We start from the raw sequence: 20,376 nt of genomic DNA on the forward strand, positions 1-20,376 counted from the left end.
ACTATGCAAAAGGCTGTTCTACAAAACTTCGTTTGCGGATACTAGTCCTTCTGTAGCGCTGATTGCGCCAGAGGCTAGCCCAAGGAGGCCATTGCCCAATGTGTCAGCAGTGAATGTTGTGGAAAGGTTGCTGCCTCCTGTACCTTCTAGTACAGTAGTTGAGTTGCCAACAGCAAAAATAAAAGACGTAGAATCGCTTTACCGTTTCATGCCAGCAGTAGATGTGGCATATGTGAAAAGTCTTATTAGAAGTTGTAACAGAGCTGAGGTACCTAGTACTTCAGATGAAATCACAGCGTGTCCCGAAGCAGCCTCTGCCGTTAATGTTCCTAAGATTAAAACCAGAAATTCCAAGAAGCTTGTTACTAAGTGAGACCTCCCACTGATCTTTTGTTATATTTTATTGTGAAACTCCCAGTTAATTGTCGAAATTAAAGTTTGTCTATCAGATGAAATATGTTTTGCCGAGAGTCACATTTCTAATTCACGCTGAGCTGATTCCATTTCGTCATATCTTACCTGTGTTCCGAAATTTTCAGGCGGTTTTGCCGAAAATGATATTCATTCCGTTTTAGCTCAGGAAAGGCTCGCCTTAGACTAATGAAAATAAGCACAACGATATAAGCGAGTTTTCTTCTTAATTTTGAAACAAAAATCATCACTCTAGCTATTGCCAATTCTGAGATACAAATATCAAAATTTTCAAACTCATTTTTCTCCCGTTTTTGGAAAAACAGATTCGGCAAAACCGCTTTCAGGTGACGATCTGTCCACATTTTTCTGGGGGCTCTCTCTGGGACGTTTCGATTTTGCCGGCATTTCGGGCACGAACAAATTTTCCACCAACAGGAAATTGTATTGGCAACACCAACAGAAAAAAATTCAAGATATATAGACGTTGAAATAAAACTCCAAGGTGACTAACTATAATTTAACATTTTAGGGTCTAATGATTATGAAAATAATACACTAGGATTGGAAAAAAGTCTTAGACACTCAGTTTGAGCCAATAGTTCACAAGTTAAATTTCACAGGATCACATGTGTTCAATAATATGATTTGGTATATATTTACCTAAATAGATTCTAGAGTAACACTAGTTTCTGTCATTTTTCAAGAAGAGTAGTAACAATAAAATTTGGGTCAGTTACATTTCTTATTCTATGCTACTTTCAAGGTAGCAGTGATTACCATGACAAGACATAACCTAAAGTCTGGTAAATATTGAGCAGTTCATATTATTGATCTACAAATAAAGTGAACATACCACTAGATGCCATTTTTTATGCTCTTTCTGAATATACTTATTGCTTTTCTTACAAATTTAGTTTTAAACATATTTTGGACTCATGAATGATAACTTAATTCTGTGTTATCCAGTTTAAAAAGAATAAAAAACATTGGTTTTAAACTTACTATTGCGTATATAAAATCCATTTTGTTTAAAGTTATATAGCCTACCTTAATTAGTAACCTTAATTTCAACTTTGGAGCAAATTAAGATCCATTGTTATCTGTTTTATAAACTGTAAGCATTTATTTGTCATAATTAAGTTGGATAAAATTCAAAACAATTCCTCCATTTTTCCATCCACCATTAAGTTTCTTTTGTTAGCTTTGATATTTTTTCGCATGTAGGTAATGGCAGTTTTTAAGTGGCCTAACAGATAAGAAGAAAACATGGCAGATTTTTTTTTATTTTTTTTATTCAACTTAATACATAACCCAAATTATATAGGCTATTCTGTAAAGTTTTACCAAATCATATTATTGACTTGTGAATAAAGTAAATATACTGCTTGATGCTTTTTTATGCTCTTTCCAAATATAATAATCATTTTTGTTGGAAATGAATTTTACCCCACCCCTATATACCAATTCAGGGTATATATTTACAAAGGGGGGTGGGGGTAAATTTTAAACTTACCTCTCATTTACACCAGAAATATAATTTGCCCCCACCTCCTCCCCCCTAATCTGCACATATATACCCTGAATTGGTATATATAGGGGTTGGGGTAAAATTCATTTCCAGCAAAGATAATTATTATATTTGGAAAGAGCATAAAAAAGGCATTGAGTGGTATATTCACTTTATTTGTAAGTCAATAATATGATTTGCTAAAAATTTACCACTATTCTCCTTGTATTTTCCTTTCTTGATTTCACTGATGCTGCTTCTTTGCCATTAAATCTATTTGAGAAAAAAAGTAATGCAGCCTATGGTGAGATTCATGAAAAGTATATAACTTGAGCCATATATTTGTATACCTAGGGAGGGGGCTAAAGTAAAATAAGTACTTTTAGGAATGATAATTTTGAATTCAAGTAGGCCTAAGTATTTAAAAAAAATTTAAGTTTTCAGAATTTTAAAGTGTTTCCTTTTGAGTATGCCTGGGGTAATATGCCCAGTAGTCATCCAGCTAATCTACTCTTTAGCAACTAAATCCTTGTAAAATATCTGTTGTACCACCTAGAAAATGGATTGTTCCCCCATTTTAGTTCAGTGTTTACCAGAACAGATAAGTTTTTATCCCTTGACATTTCCAAGATATGCATCCCATCAACAGATTTTTTTTCCAAAAAAATTTATGAAATATACATTCATTGACTTACAAGTTTTGTTTGGCTTTCTTTGGATTTTTACTCTTGATAAAATTTTACTCCCCACTTTTTTCCACTTTTTAGAAGGTTTTAAAGATATGCAAATACATTTCCTAAATTTTGAAAAAAACTAATGATATGGTTTAAAATTCTACTCAAATAACAAGAATTGCATTTTCAGAACTTAAGTCAGAGTTTTGTCAAAATTTCAATAGGTATAGTCTAGTAGTAGTAGTAGTCAAGTAGGTATAGTCAAAATTTGCCTATCAATTAGGCAAACTTCTAAGGCTTAAAAATAAGAAAATGGTTAACATAGAAGCTTGGTATTACCTTCCCAGAGTGTGTTTTTTGCCCTTGATTCATAACTGGAAGTTTCATTTTTCTAGTCTAGCCCCTTGCCAGGGTAGTGGGAATTAGCTAGACTAGAGTTTTGCCAAGATAGTGAAAAGTAGTTAACTCTCTGGAAGGTGAAGGATTTGAGTCTAGTTCCTAGAAGTACCTCTCCATGACACACTTTGGTCAGTGGAAAGCTTCATGTTCCTAACCTGGCCCCTTTCTGGGATGGCAAACAGTAGCTTGTCTAGAATTCTTTCAATCAATCTTTTACAGGTTATTAGTTTAGTTGGGGCCAATCAGTGTTTCCCCAGGTGGTGACAAAGGAAGACCCTACAGATAAGTAGGGTACCTTCATAGGAGGCACAGACCAGGGGGGGACCTTGTCCCTGGGGCACTGTTGGCCAGGACCATAAATACAGCTGGAGGAGGAAGAAGGCTGCTGTACCACTTGCCCACCTGCATGTTTACACATCCTGTGAGTTGCACAAATCTTCTCCCAGTAATGGGTAAATTGCATGGTTAAGCAAGACACAAGTGGGAGGATCCTCTATGGCAGGACAACTGCAGTAGGGCATAAGATCCAGATCTATTGATGCTGACCTTTGCAAAGGGCTGCCTCAAGGGCAATTCCAGGACTTTTTTAGGGGGAGGGGGTGCAAACTAGGTTGATTCAATAAACTTGCATGAGGAGCAAGTTAAATTAACACAAACTTGTTTTAATAAAGTAAATTACACTATGTTAGGGGGGTGCGCCCCCTGGATCCGCCACTGGGCTGCCTCAACCCTTTCAGGTTACCTGCAAGACTGGGGAGCTTGCAGTCAACTCTATTCCCACTTGAGGAGTGGCACCCCTCAAGGAAATTATAGCTCAGTAAACAACACTGCATTTGCATGGGGTTTGGGTTAATGGATAATTCTTCTGTCTCATCATTCTTCACTTGTCAGCATCATCAACATTTTAAGAAATTTAAAATAAATTTCTTGTGAATTATTATCTCATTTAATCAGTAGTTGTACTGAACCAATTGTGCTCAAATCCTCCTCAGGGCCATACTGTGGTGTTTCTTTTGATCCTGAAATTTTCCCCACAGTAGAGTGCAGACGGTTTGTTATAATTATAATATCCTTTCTTGTTTTCGTTTAAAGACCACAAAAGAAGGCAATAGTACCACAAAAGAAGGCAATAGTTTTTGGGGACTTCAATTGTAATTTACTAAATGTTAGCAGTAACCTTGATTGTGATACCTTCTTTGAAACATTTACCTCAAGTGGTCTTCTTCCAACAATGCTTTTTCCTACTAGAGTTGATCCTATGAGGTCTACCGCTACTGTAATTGATAACATTTTTGTATCCAACTCCCTGGGAAACCACCTGTCCTCCAAAATAATATTCCCTGACCTGTCAGACCACTTTCCAATCTATCTCTCCCTACCCTTCCAACCAACTACTAAACACCCTAGAACTAATACCCCTTTGTCTAATAGAATATATAATATTGTGAATATGAACCAGTTCACGGATTGTTTGAAATCATTTGACTGGTCAAAGGTTTTGGATTGTCAGGATGTTAATTCAGCCACAAATGGTTTTACACAGGGACTGAGTGATCTTATCAGTTCAATCTTTCCAGTCTGTAAATCAAACCGAAAAACTACCTATATACACCCCTGGATGTCCAATAGTCTGATAATCTCTTCTTACTGTAAAAATGACCTATATAAGGTAGCTTGCAAAACCAGTAGCGTTATTGACCTAACTAATTATAAAAATTACAAAAACTTATATACCAAACTCTTCTGTGAAGCAAAAAAAATTATTATTATTCAAAAATCTCTCACTGCAAAGGGAACTTGCAAAAAATTTGGTCCACGATAAATGAAATTCTTTCAAAAAAAAGGAATTCAAGATCTATACCTATTAACCTTAAGGACATCAGTGGCAGATTAATTGACCCATTTTCAGTACTGGATGCTTTTAATAATTATTTCACCAATATTCCAAATGCTAACTCCTGTTCCCCCTCCGAGTCAGTACACCCTAGCAAGAATCCCAGATCCATATTTTTCTCTCCAACTGATAGTAATGAGGTGCTTCAAGTTATTGAATCTCTCTCTAATAGTTGTACACCTGACTTCCTTGGGATAAGTAATAAGCTTCTTAGAACTGCATCTTCCTATGTTTGTGAACCCATTGTGCATATAGCAAACCTGTCTATGATCAATGGAGTCTTCCCAGAAATATTTAAATCAGTAATTGTTATCCCAATTCATAAAAAAGGCAATCTGTCTGAGATAAGTAATTATCGTCCAATCTCACTTCTCCCAGTTGTATCCAAAGTGCTTGAGAGAATTATCTTCTGACGTCTTTCTTCATTTTTATTTGGGATTAATCCTTCAGATTCATTGATTTCTTCTCATCAATATGGCTTCCATTCCAAATTTTCAACTGCTCACGCACTAATCAACGCCACACAGTTTATCCATTTCCAACTTGACCTTAAAAAGACTGTAATTGGCTTATTTCTGGATTTTTCTAAGGCCTTTGACATGGTTGATCACTGTGTTTTATTAAGTAAACTCAAGAACATAGGGATTTGTGGAATTCCTTTCTCATGGTTTGGCTCCTATCTCTCTGGTAGAGTACAGAGTGTGAGTGGGTGACATGACCTCGCAGCCCCTATCTGTCCGGAGGGGCGTTCTGCAGGGCTCTGTTCTTGGTCCAATACTTTTTCTCCTTTATATTAATGATTTGGCTACAGGCCTGGGTCCATCAGTGCACCCAGTACTTTTTGCTGATGATACCAACTTTTTCATCACTGGCCCTAATTTACCATCTGTCGTCACCTCTACTCAAATTCTTCTGAATATAGTACAAGAATGGTCTCTCGTTAACCGCATGACCATTAACAGCAAGAAAAGTCAGGTTGTATTATTTCGAACCCCTTACAAAAAAATGAAGCTCAGCAAGCACTTGGCCTAAAATATTCCACCAATCTCCTCCTGCAGGTTGAAGTTGCCAAGTTTCTTGGTGTCCACATAGACTCCTCCCTATCATTTGCAACTCATGTATCCTGCATCAGAGCCATAATTTTGTGACAGGTAAGTATGATTAATTGTGTGAATAATTTTCTTCCCCCTGATATCCTTGTCACCCTTCATTATTCTTTTATTTACCCATATATCTCATACTGCAGATCTGTTTGGGGCAACACTTATCCTTCAGTTACCAATAAATTAAAAACTGCCCAAAACCATGCCATCAAAGCAGTTTTTCGTCTGCCCCGACTATATCCCACCCAGGACTTATTCTCCGATTTTGGTATTATTCCTTTTGAACAAATTATTAAAAAATTAGATTTATCCCTTGCATACTCTGCTTACCATAAAAACCTTCCTCCCCAATTATTATCTTATTTTAATTGCAATAATTCTGAAGGCCTATGTCTCCGTTCATCCAACTGTTCCTTTGTTGTCCCCAAGTGTGTCTCTACCTCCACCCAGCAATCCCCCATTTATAAATCTATACTTCAATGGAATATGATACCCTCCAGTATCAAGCTATCCACAAGTTTTTGCACGCTGTATAACAATGTTACGAAACTTTGATATTATACATCTCTAAATTTTTAATCAATTTGCTTTAATTTACCCGTGTTTTCTCTTTTTTTCAGTTTTTTCTTTTTTTTTTCTCTCTTGTTCATTTTCAATTTTTTGTTGTTATAGTCCTCAACAAGTTCGCTTCCAGGATCAATATTATTATTGGTGTTATGTTTCATCTTGTTTTTATTTCAATAAATTGAATTGAATAATTGAATTGAAATTGCAAAGGCCCACATGAATCTACCAATAAATCACTATGCCCTGCATATACGAAAAGAGCACTAACACTCCAAATAGCAAAAGAGAAGGCCATTCCATACCCCTTTGCAGCAATGGAATTATATGCTACCCAACAACACCACATAAAGCCAGTAAAGAAACCAACCAGAAACCCCCCAGTCCATCACCCCAACTGCCTCAAAGACCCCATATAAGACCCCCTTTGCTACGCTACCGCCCTCACAGTTTTATCAGCAGGCATCACCAAGTCAGCAATCCCCAAATATATGCTTATTCATTCTAAACTGTAATGCAGTTCAGGCCATGAACATACATCAACTACAGAAAACAAAAATCATTGCAGAATTGGCAAAAATCTACATCCCTGATGACATGCTCATTCAAGCAAAAAAAGATCTTGCTTTACTATTAACAAAGTTGAACATTGATACACAGTCATATGAAAAATAAATCAACAACACAACACATATCAATACTCCAGTGGAACGTAAGATCACCCACAGAAAATAAGCTAAATGAACTAATATCTTTTAAGAATAATAATTCCACCAATGTTGCTTGCCTCCAGGAAACTCATTTAACCCAAAATCAACAAATTAAGTCTCTCGGATATACTATTCTGAGAAAGGATAAATTATCAGAGAGAAAATGAGGTGGAGCGGCTTAAATGGTTAAAAATAATATAAAATTCTGTGGCATCAACTTTCCAGATTGTGCAAATGATGTTGATGCAATTGGTATCAGTGTCTGGCTGAATAATACAAAAACCTACATAATAAGCTTTTATAGCCCTAATGGCCAAACTACAGATGCCATGGATTTCTTTAATTATACAAATAATTCTAATATGTTAAAAAATATCATTATTTGTGGAGATTTCAATGCCCACAGCCTTTTGTGGGGGAATAAACCAGCAAATAAAGCTGGTAAATTGATTGAGCATATGAGCTCAAATAATATTGAATTAGCTGTTGCTACCCCTCAAAACCTGAATACATATTTCAACCCCAAAAGTGGCAGATTTTCTACAATTGACCTACAAATTGTGTTGTTAAATATTTTGAATAAAATATGTACAAATAAAATTGATAGTCTATGAACTGAACACTTAGCTATAATTTGCTCCCTAAATGAACCTGCTGAAACCCAATGACATATCTCAAAATACATCAACACTAAAAAAATATATCAAATTGGTCTATGTTCCAAAATAAGTTAAATGATGATATTGCAAGTCTCACCCAAAATTTATGCATTTCAAACACAACAGTTGACACATGCTGAAGTCTTGGCATCTTTACTAATAAATACAGCTAGTCAAGCTATCCCCAGGACAACACCCAAAAAACCTTCCCTAAACACATTCCCAAAGCATGGTGGGCAAATGAGTGCCAAAATAAAGGGAGAACAAAAAATGCAGCTAGGAGAGCATTCATAAAAAAAACCATCACCTTCTACATATTTAAAAAAATTACGAGCAGAATCTAATCTAAAAAGGACAATAATAGATGCTAAATATAAATACTGGAATAATTTTGCAAATAATCTCTCCAGAGAGACACATGAGCCAATTACACATAAAGTCATAAGCCACATCTGTGGGAAAAAGACTTCCCCCAACCCACTCCTGTATGAGCTTATACATAATAACACCCATTATGACAATGATAATGAAAAAGCTAAGCTATTTGCAACTCTATTTGTCAATAAGCTAACATCAAATAATCAAAGCAAAATGTCCTCAATTCCTATGAGCCCAAGTTACCAACCTCGCCCAGGATCCGATTATATAAGTAGCCCATTTTCAATCCATGAAATAAATAATGCAAAACATCATATTAGGACTAAAACTAGTGTCAGCTATGAAAATACACACCCTACATAGATACAGAATGTCACCCTTTCATGCAAACAGGAACTGTTAAACTGTTATAATCACGCTTGAGCATCTTCTATGTTCCCCAATATATGGAAATGTTCATCCCTCCTACCAATCCTAAATAAAAATAAACCCAAAGATAACTCTGAGTCCCATAGACCCATAATGATTACTCCTGTGATGGGGAAAATAATGGAGAAAATGATCTATTACTGACTCTTCTGGTTTGTTGAAAAAGATAATATGATCCCTCAAACTCAAACTGGATTCAGGAAACACCATTCCTCAACAGATACTTTCATTTTGCTAACAAATGCAATAAATGAATAATTCTCAAAAAATACTGTCCTAGTTGCAGCTTTCCTAGATTTTGAAGGGGCATATGACAATGTGAACCACCAAATCCTTTTAAACAAACTTGCAAACCTTGGACTACCCCCCCCCCCAAACTAGTATCTTTTATAAAATCTTTCATAGAAGTGCGAAGTTTCATTGTTTGTGTTGGTTCAGCCTCTTCACCCCAAAAGACAATAACCAAAGGCCTACCTCAGGGAGCAGTCCTCAGTTGCCTCCTTTTTGCCCTATATCTCTGGGACATGAACCTCCTCCACACGAATCTTCAATATGCTGACAATCTGGTGCTATGGTCATCTGGCAAAACCTTTGAGATAACACAGTCAAATCTGCAAAAGTCACTTATCCAATTTGAAAAAATTCTCTCAACAATCAGATTTAACTATTGCACCTACCAAGTCAAAAATAATCCAATTTCACCGAAAGCGGAACCATGTTAATGCAAAACTAACTCTAAATGGAACAACTATTCTAGAAGATAATCATATTAATTACCTAGGTCTCATGCTTGACTAAAAACTTAATTTCCACCTCCACATCTCAAACACAATAAAAAAATGCTATAGAAAAACAAATATACTAAAAAGACTTCTTTCCACACCCTGGGGCTGTAAGGAGAAAACCTTACTCCAGTTTTACAAATCACGTATAAGACCCCATATTGACTATGGGCTCATCGTCTATGGTGCATGTGCAAAGACCCAGATGTAAAAAATTGAAAAAACACAAAATGATATAATACGTCTCATATTTGGTCTTAGGAAACCCACAAGCACCAAATTTTTGCTTATGGAGAGTGGATTAACAACAATAAGGGAGAGACGTAGCTTTCTCTTGATAAAACATCATACAAAAATTGAATAAAATAGCTCACATACCCTATATAATTGGTTGAGAAATTCAGCCATGTATAGAGGCATTGCAGATGAGTATGCCAATATTCAGAAGATGTTCCCCATACCAGCAAAGTCAATTACACTTACTGTCCTCAAATCCCATTAATTGACTTGGTCAAGCCCCAAAATTAATACTGATTTCTCAAAGTGAAATGAAGATTTAACCCCCAGTGCTTTTGTCTGGAAAAAATTTGCTGAACTTAATACAATTACCTATAAAAATCATTTCCAAATATGTGTTGATGGGTCAAAAATGAATGAGAAGGTAGTAAGTGGCGCTTTCCTTCCTCACCTGAAAATTGCAATGGGCAAGAGATTATATAATAATGTACCTATAATGTTTGCTGTGTTAAAAGCCATAATCATGGCATTAGAACACCTTAATGAAAAACCAACCTTTGATTGCAAATTCAAATAATATTATTGTATATTCCGACTCTTTATCAAGCCTTGAGTTGCGGGCCTCAGCTCCTCAGTATAAGTTGGACATTGACACTTATCATTGTCTCAGTATTATAGATAATCTTGCTGCAAGTGGCATAAGAACTTATTTTCAGTACATTCCTAGCCACTCTGGTATAAGTGGTAATCATCAGATTGATGAAATAGCAAAAAATGCTATAAATATTGACCAGCCAAGTGGGAGACCAATCCCCATTAGAGATATTTACCAATGGAGATTATCAGATATTAATTTTAATAAGAATAATCCTATCCTTTCCCCCTTTTCCAAAAAGTATTTTTCTAAAATATATCATAGAATCCGTTCTGAAAAAAATGGACTAAATTTTCTTGCATTCTTGTATAAGTTTTCTAATTCAAGGGGTTAAAATTCCCTGTCCACTCTTTGCAGTAATTCAAATGTTAATAATGATACAATTGACAATTGCCTATTACACTGTAATATGCTGAAGTCCGCACAACATAACTTGCTTTGTAAACTGTGAAATTGATTCTAAACCAACACAATAACACACTCAGCACAGAGCCTGGCCAACTATACCTGCACACAGAGCATAGAAATCGACATTTATCACCTTATATTTGAACTCCTAGAGTCGAAAGACCTACTGAATGGTATCTGAAAATATCTAATAAATATGAGGCAATCAAGCTAGTAGCTCTGTAGCCCACAGAGTGAAGCAAAAGGAAAAGGGCTAAATAGTATTACTGAAAAGCCCGCCTGCTGTTAAATAGAAGAAGATTCTGGGCTTGGTCTGTTTTGACAGGCGTTTTTGGGCTGCAAAACCTCTTCCTAGCTAATTTATCTACTATGGGTTGCCTCCCTATTTTAGCATAATATTTGTAGGCATGAATATATAATGAGTTGAAGGTAATAGGTTTGGGACCGTGTGGGCAGGATTTTGACTCTTGTTGATAGAAGAGTATCACCAAGTGTTGAAAACCAAGTTGTGACCAAGATGGGCCCAGAATTGCACAAAGCCTCCATTCATACAGGAGGTCCCAGAGACTTCTTGCTGTCCAGTTCTAAGGTGGCTTAAGCACTTTGGTGTAGACTTGAGAAGATATTTTGATCCCTGTCCTGCCCTGGCATCAGGGATCATTGCTTTACCTGAGGCTAAAATAATTTCAATAATTTAAAGAACATAAAAATTGGAACTTGGAATGTTACAATATTAAAAAACGACTATTGTATCATCATTTTCACTGATGAATTCAGACAATTCAAACTGGACTTATTGGGAGTTTCAGAAACTCATATCCCAGGGGTTGGAAGCATGAAATTAGGTGATATAGAATTTGTATACTCAGGCCAGAAGGATGGGGTACATTGACAGCAAGTTGGGCTCATGATGAATAAGGAAGCTGCTAAGTAATGTTTAGGCTGGGAAGGTATTAATAATACAATAGTAATTGCTTATTTTATGACCAAAAAATTCAGGGTATCAGTTATAGTAGTATACTCCCCCATTGAACCAACTGACAGAGATATTAGTGACTCAAACTTGAGATTTTGAATACTTCCACCTTCCCTAACTCGGCAATCGTCTGGTTCAGATCAAGTACAATTTCTATCAGATGAATTTTACTTACAGTTACAGGAGCAAATAGACAGGGTCCCAGGTAGAAATATGGGGTTTTTACTAGGAGATTTTAATGCCCAGGGTGGTAGAAATAGGGATAGATAGTATCCTAGCCTACATAAACTTGGAGATGGAAAGGAAAACAGTAATGGCTACAGACTATTGCAATTTTGTAGGTATAACAATCTAGTTAAGACCAATACGTTTGGTCATAAAATGGCCCATAAGTTGACATGGTATTCATGTAACCTTATTAATTATAAGCAAACCTTATTGATTATGTTATAGTAAATCAAAGACTGGCAGGATCAATACAAGATACTAGGGTGTATAGGAGTGCTGTTATTGATTTTTAAATTAAAGATCACCATCTAATAGTGTCTAGGGTTAATTTAAAGCTGAATTTTCAGAAGGGTAACTACCTCCTGGGAAGTTTTGATGCTGGTAGACTCAAGAATGAGAATTTGAGAGAAACTTTCCAGGAACAGTTGAATACTAAATTGACAGTTTAAAATTTGACAATGTGGAAGATGGTTAGAATAATTTTACAATTTGTGAAGTTGATAATAGTGTCTTAGGGAAGAAAGTTAAGACTGCAGCTAGGAATATTAGTGAAACACTATGTTTAATAGAGAGGAGAAGGGGTCTGTACAAGAATTATCTGAGTTATAGATTTTATGAAAACAAAAGGAATGTAAAGAAAGTGGAGAAAGCATTAAATTATGAACTAAGGAGGTGTGGAGTGGAGGCCACAGATAAAATTGCTGAGGATGCGGAAGATACAGCTAGATGGCATAATAGTAAATTTTTGTACTGGCATATTAATAAATTTAGAAGGAGTAGTCAATCCAGACTTGTCCCAGTTAAAGATAGGAATGGGGCCGCAATTAGTGATAAGGAAAGAGTTAAAGAGAGACGGGTAGAACGTTTTGAGAATGTGCTAAACCAAGATACAGTTGTAGGAAAAGATATTGAGGAAAACGGAAAAGTTGTTGATACCTTGGGTGTGAAGGAAGATTTGTTTTTTTAGGAAGAATTAGCAACAGTACTAAAAGGATTAAAATAAATAATAAGGCTTCAGGTTACAAGGGTAACTACCTCCTGGAAAGTTATGAGGCTGATAGACTCCAGGATGAGAATTTGAGAGAAACTTTCCAGGAACAGTTGAATGCTAAACTTCAGAGTTTAAAATTTGACAATGTGTAAGATGGTTGGAATAATTTTAGAAAACAATTTGTGAAGTTGCTGATGGTGTCTTAGGGAAGAAAGTTAAGACTGCAGCTAGGAATATTAGTGAAAAAGCCTTATGCTTAATAGAGAGGAGAAGGGGTTAGTACAAGAATTATCTGAGTGATAGATCATATAAAAACAAAAGGAATATAAAGAAAGTGGAGAAAGCATTAAAATATGAACTAAGGAGGTGTGGAGTGGAGACCACAGATAAAATTGCCGAGGATCTAGAAGATACAGCTAGATGGCATAATAGTAAAATATTGTACTGGCATGTTAATAAATTGAGAGAGAGTAGTGAATCCAGACTTGTCCCAGTTAAAGATATGGGGCCACACTTAGGGCTTATTTAACCTGTATCTCAATGATCTAGTAGAAGGTATCAACTCTGAGATTCTATTGTACGCAGACGACACCAAGCTGTATAAAGTAATTAAAACAGCTGCCGATGCACAATCTCTGCAAGAGGACCTTGAGAAGCTCAATGATTTGATTTCGCACTGGCTGATGGAAATCGATATTGACAAGAGCCAAGAACTAACAATAGGGAAACCTACAATCCACTATGAATATAGATTAGGAGACTTACCGATCACATCCTGCCAGGAGGAGCGCGACTTGGGAGTTGTCATTGACAGCAACCTCGACTTCCAGGCCCACTACAACAGCATTATTGGGGCAGCAAATCGTGTTGCAGGAGTTTTGAGGCGCAACTTCACTTTTGGAAATGATAAGACCCTTTGCCTTCTCTACAAAGCTTTGGTACGGCCAGTCGTTGCACTACACGTCCCTTTTACAACAAAGACATTGATACTCTTGAAAAAGTTCAAAGACAAATAACAAAGTTTTGTCCGACTTTGAGAAATTTATCCTATGAAGATAGGCTCCGGAAGCTCAAACTCCCTTCACTAGCTTATCGACTGCACCGACGAGACCTCATTGAGGTATACAAGCTTTGCTACGCCACCTATAAAAATATCCAGGTTACTAATGTTCTCAGTTTTAGCCACACAAACCTTCTCGGTCACAATCTCAAGCTTCGAGAGGAGAGGTTTAAGAAAAATATTAGCTATTGGACATTCAAGAACTAAGTATTAGAACACTAAGACAAACTTCCCTCTGAAGTCATCAATACTAGATCATTAAACTCGTTCAAGCAGGAACTGAACAAATACTACGGTGAAAGTGCCAACAATTTTTTTCAATTTAAAAGATTTTTGTAGAGGCCCTGTGGCCTATTTGTTTTGCATTATATTATTATTATTATTAGTGATAAGGAAAGAGTTAAAGAGAGATCGGTAGAAACGTTTTGAGAATGTGCTAAACCAAGATACAGTTGTAGGAAAAGATATTGAGGAAAATGAAAAAGTTTGTGATACCTTGGATGTGAAGGAAGATTTGTTTTGTGAGGCAAAATTAGCAACAGTGCTAAAAGGATTAAAAAAAATAATAAGGCTTCAGGTGGTGATATTGTATTAAATATGGTGGCTCTGAGGTTAGAAATAAGTTACAGAAGATTATAAATATTATTTTTGAAAAAGGGAAGGTACCTAACGATTTTAGGAAAACCTTAATTAAACCACTGTATGATAAAGGTGATAAAAGTGAGTGTGGTAATTATTGGGGCATTAGTCTGGTCTGTGTAGGTAACAAATTACTTAGTAGTATAATACTTTTTAGACTGAGAAATGCTGTAGATAAAGTTTTAAGAGAAGAACAATGATGTTTTAGAAAAGGTAGAGGATGTGTTTACCAAATTTTCACTCTTAGGTTAATAATTGAGAAGTGTCTTAGTTGTCAATCACCTTTGGTCCTCAGTTTTATAGATTATGAGCAAGCATTTGATTCTGTTGATAGAAAAGCTTTAACAAAGATCTTACCCTTGTGTAGTATGCTAGACAAATACATTAAAGTGATTAGTGCTACGTATGAGAATAACACTGCTGTGGTTAAGGTTGGAAATGAGGTTAGCAGCTGCTTTTGTATTAATTAGGAGTTAAGCAGGGTTGTGTTCTATCCCCCTTTATATGGATCATTTTGATCTTTGCCTTAACAAGCACAGGAAAGGCAAAGGGAGACCACAGAATCAAATTGGGAGGAAAAACTCTCCTGGGCTTAAATGATGCTGAGGATTTAAGCCTCCTCAGCATCATAATACTCAGCATCATATAAATGAGGCTGAGTATCATAATGATGCTGAGGATGAAAGTGTGAGCAAAATGAATGAACTGGACTAAATCACTAAGGCTAGGAATAAGGGAAGATGAAAAGGTGACATTGGGTAACAAAGAGATTGATCAAGTAGGCAGCTTCACTTACCTTGGTAGTATTATTACTAAAGATAGTGGGAGCAGTGAAGATGTTAAAAGTAGAATAGCCAAGGCTCAGGGTGTTTTTTTTTCACAGTTAAATAAAGTTCGGAAGAATAGGAAGAACAAGGCTGCAAACCAAGATTAGAATATTGGAAGGTACAGTGATGAAAATGGTCAAATATGGCTTTGAAGCATGAGCACTCCAAAAACCAGATGAAGATTTACTAGATGTTTTCTAGAGAATTTGCCTACAAATTGTTCTGGGTACCCAGCTGACTGACAATATTTTGAACTGTAGGCTGTATGAAAAGTGTGGTTCAACACCGCTTTCTAGGGCTATAATGAAAGAAAGGTTCAGATGGCTAGGGCAAGTTTTGCGGATGGAGGATGACAGATTGCCAAATATTGTCCTTTTTGGCCAACCATTTAGGGCTAAACGGAAAGCAGGGTGTCCTTGTCTGGGGTGGGAGGATGTCATAACGAAAGATTTAAAGGAAATGGGAACTTCCTTGGGAGGGTGTAAAGAGGGAGGCTTTGAATAGATTAGGATGGAGCAGGAGCGTGTGTAGCTGTGTCGGCCTCAGGCGACTTGGTGCTGTGGTGAGTTGTTAGTAGTAGTAGATAGACAACAGTGGAGCCTAATCTTGGCCACACATTTAAAGATTGAGGCTACTCTTAAAAAATGCAGTCAAATCTTTGAAACAGAATCTTAAAGTTAGAACAACATATACCAATGACAGACACAAACAACCTTGGATAGATTTAATCTAAGACAAGTGTTTGAATGCCTATTATAAGCCAATTTTATCCAACAACAGTTTAACCTGTTTTTGGCCATGTTGCTTTTTTAGAAGAATTCAACATTGCATTGTAACCTGTCTTTGCTAGATGGCTATTGGGCAAACATAATGTATGTAACCAAAGCATAATTATCTGTATAGTTCTCTTATGAGGCTTATGTGGTAAACCCAAATTATCCTTAAGAACCAAACTACTAAATTATAGAAATAGCCTATTATTTCTTAGAAATAAGCCTATTATTTCTTCAAAAGACCTGTTATCTCTTTAAAAACCTATATTTAGAAACATAGCCTATAATTTCTTAGAAAATTATTTCTTTTATTATTTCTTTAGAAATGATATACCTATTTTTTCTATTTTTAACTATTTTTTCAGAGACATTGAAGTTAAAACTAACACAGTTTAGTGCAGTCTGTAATTGAAATTCATATAGCATTTATAATTTATCTTTAAGTTTCATTTTAGTAAAAGTTTTATCCTTGTATCCCCTTTGTGCCTCCCTTCGTGGTTCCGGAACCGGCATCTAGTATCGCGATTCGGCCTCCCTGATTTACGGGAAAAAGTGACTGTGCTTGCGGGAAAGCTGTCGTTATCTCCAGGTTTTACGGCGCACCATAGTTTACGTCGTTTTGTGTAAATTAATTAAAAAAACTTTTTCCACAAAATAAGTTTTTCAAAGAAAAGTAAAGAACTCCATTAAACAAAAAATGAGCAAAAATAAAATCAAATAATCTACCAAGCGTGAAACTACCACAAATCAGCATCGATAAATAAATGAAACTCAAAACGAACAGAAATTACAATAAATAACCGATTCAAACTCAAATTAAATCAAATAATATTAAGATTTTGATTACTAAATATCAGTATATGTATATTAAACTGACAATGCACATTCATTTGTATTTTTTTCAGTAAAATGCAAATTATGTTCTGGCCTTGGGAAGGCATAGAGGTTTTGAGCCCAACTTATGTTAATTTCTGCTCGTTTTGAATTTGACTCGGTTATTTATTGTAATTTCTGTTCGTTTTGAGTTTCATTTATTTATCGACGCTGATTTGAGGTAGTTTCACGCTTGGTAGATTATTTTATCTTATTTTTGCACATTTTTTGTTTAATGGAGTTCTTTACTTTTTTTGAAAAACTTATTTTGTGGAAAAAGTTTTTTTAATTAATTTCTGTTCGTTTTATTCTGACATAGTCTTTTCAGAGAAAAAGAAAATAATACTTTAAATCTTTTCGTTTTTTTAAAGACTTATAGTTTGGCCTGCTATTTGTATGCTGGAGAAAATATTTCAGCAATTTTAACAACATACACCCTCTTAAAAAAAACACCCTCTGGACACAAATAGAAGTGTTTAATTTAGTTTCATACCTCGTCCAGTTGGCCTGAAATGGAAAACTTGATACCATTCGCAAAATAATCTGTATATTTTCTTTGATAGCTTGGATACACTTACGCTATTTTGATTTGGTTAAATATTAAGAGCAGAAGTAGTCCCAAAAGTTTGAACATAAAACCCTCAGTCGTTCTTGGGATACTGCTGAGATGCCTTATTGGGAATTAGCATTAACGCAGTGCATTTTGAATTGATCTTCTGGCAACATTTAGTTTTTAAACATAAAGTAAAATGGGAGGGGGCGTCGGAGGGGGATTAGTTTCCCTCCAATCACTTTTGACTATTAAAAAGGGCATCATCCCTCTATATTTTCAATCGAATGAGACCTTTTCGAAGTTCCTACGACAACTCCTTCAATACAAAGTGCCCTGGTCTAAACAACAACAACAACAAAAAAATAATACATTATACCCACCTCGATCTTTACTATATAAATGTCAAGCCGTGCTATCACTTTTGACTATTAAAAAGGGCACTAAGACTTTCGATTTCCAATCCAATGAGCCCGTTTTTGAGTTTCTATGACAACACTTCCTATAAACACCTTATATGCTCCTTGGGCATAAATTATAATTCTTACCCTAAGGGCTGTGAGGGTGGTTGTCATCCTCTAAGACCTAATTTCCTGAACTTTCAACTACGCTAAACAAAATGGCTACCTCAAAATTTTTATTGGATGTGTCTGGGAAAATGGTGGGCGTGAGAGGGGCGTTAGTCTTTCTCCAATCACCTTCAACTATTAAAAAAGGCACTATTCCTTTCAATTTAGAATAAAATGAGCCCTTTTTAAGTTTCTAAGACAACGCTTTAAATAAAAACCGTATATGCCTCCAGGGGATAACTTATAACCCTCGCCCTGAGGGCTGGGGGGGGTTGTCATCCTCACAGGCCTAATTTCCAGAACTTTCTACTACGTTAAACAATATGGCTATCTGAAAATTTTGATTTGATGTGTTTGGGGGAATGGTGGGCGTGAGAGAGGGGTTAGTTACCGTCCAATCACTTTCAACTATTAAAAAGGGCACTAGCCCTCTCAATTTTCAATTGAATGAGCCCCTTTTGAAGTTTTTATAATAGAGTCTCCATCATTAAAAACCTTATATGCCCCCTGGTCATAACTTACAACCTTCGCCCTGGGGATTCTGAGGGGTTTGTCATCCTTAAATACATAATTTTCAGAACTTTCAACTGAATGTGTTTGGAGAAATGGATGTGTTTGGTGAAATGATTGAATGTGTATGGAGAAATGGAGGGCGTAAGAGGGAGGGTTAATTACTCTCCACTCACTTTCGTCTATTAAAAAGGGCAATTTCAATTTCCAATCAAATGAGTCCCTTTTGAAATTTCTACAACAACTTTCTATATAAACCTTATATGCCCCCAGGGCATAACTTACAACCCTTGCAGTGAAAGCTCTGAAGGGGTTATCATCCTAAAAGACCTAATTTCCAGAACTTTTGAATACGTTGAACAAAATGGATATATCAAAATTTTGATTGGATGTTTTTGGGGAAATGGTGGGCGTGAGAGGGGGGTTAGCTGCCCTTCAATCACTTTCGACTATTTAAAGGGGACTAGCACTTTCAAGTTTCGATTTAATGAGCCCTGTCTAATGTTTTTACAACATGAATTTCAATAAACACCTTACATGCTACCAGGGCATAACTTAAAATCCTTGCCTTGAGGGTTGTGGGGGGGATGGGTTGTCATCCTTAAAGACCTAATTTCTAAAACTTTCAACTGTGTTGAATAAAATGGCTATCTAAAAATTTTGATTGGATGTTCTTAGGGGAAATGTGGGCGTGAGACGGGGGTTAGTTGCCCTCAAATCACTTTCGACTATTTAAAAGGGCACTAATCCTTTGAATTTCCAATCGAATGAGCTCTTTTTCAAGTTTCTACGACGAACCTTGCAATAAAAACCTTGTATGCCCCCAGGGCATAACTCATAGCCCTTGCCCTGAACACTGTGAAGGGAGTGTCCTGCTCAAAGGTATATTTTCCTGAACTTTAAACTACGTGGAACAAAATGGCTATCTCAAAGTTTTGATTGGATGAGTCTGGGGAAATGGTAGGCGTTGAAGGGGTGTTAGTGTGCCTTCCAATTACTTTCGACTATTAAACAGGGCACAAGCCATTTCAATTTCCAATCGAATGAGCCCTTTTTGAAGTTTCTACAACAACGCTTTCTAGTAAAAACTTTATATGCCCCCAGGGCATAACTTACAACCCTTGTCCTGAGGGCTGTGAGGGAGTTGTCATCCTCAAAGACCTAATTTCCATCTGAAATCTACAACTACGTTGAACAAAATGGTTATCTCAAAATTTTGATTGGATGTGTTTAGGGAAAAGGTGGGCGTGAGAGGGGGGGCTAGTTGCCGTCTAATCACTTTCAACTATTAAAAAGGGCACTAGCCTTTTCAATTTCCAATCGAATGAGCCCTTTGCGAAGTTTCTATGACAACGCCTTCTATAAAAACCGTATATGTCCCCAGGGCATAACTTACAACCCTTGCCCTGAGGGTTTTGGGGGGAGTGTCCTCCTCAAAAATATATTTTCTATCTGGAAATCAACTACGCTGAACAAACTGGCTATCTCAAAATTTTGATTGGATGTGTTTGGGGGAATGATGGGCGTGGAAGGGGGGTTAGTTGCCTTCCAATTACTTTCGACTATT

General features: G+C 36.3%; 1 protein-coding gene across 3 annotated transcripts in view; it reads left to right on the forward strand.

Annotated features, from left to right (window-relative positions):
• Window positions 1–875: 875 nt before the first annotated feature.
• The window catches only part of MICU1 (Mitochondrial calcium uptake 1), a 127,498-nt gene continuing 107,997 nt past the window's right edge, over window positions 876–20,376 (forward strand). For 2 of the 3 annotated variants that reach the window (XM_089106329.1, XM_089106331.1), the window contains exon 1: window positions 15,710–15,760. In XM_089106329.1, coding sequence (XP_088962455.1) covers window positions 15,725–15,760 — 36 coding nt within the window. In that variant the 5' untranslated portion in view covers window positions 15,710–15,724. Of the gene's footprint in view, window positions 917–15,709; window positions 15,761–20,376 lie in introns of those variants that run through there. The other variant, XM_089106330.1, reaches the window with a different exon arrangement.

Source organism: Artemia sp. Qi Xiang Cuo, chromosome 20 (assembly GCF_049724085.1).
Source record: "Artemia sp. Qi Xiang Cuo chromosome 20, ASM4972408v1, whole genome shotgun sequence".
Taxonomy (NCBI): Eukaryota; Metazoa; Arthropoda; class Branchiopoda; order Anostraca; family Artemiidae; genus Artemia; species Artemia sp. Qi Xiang Cuo.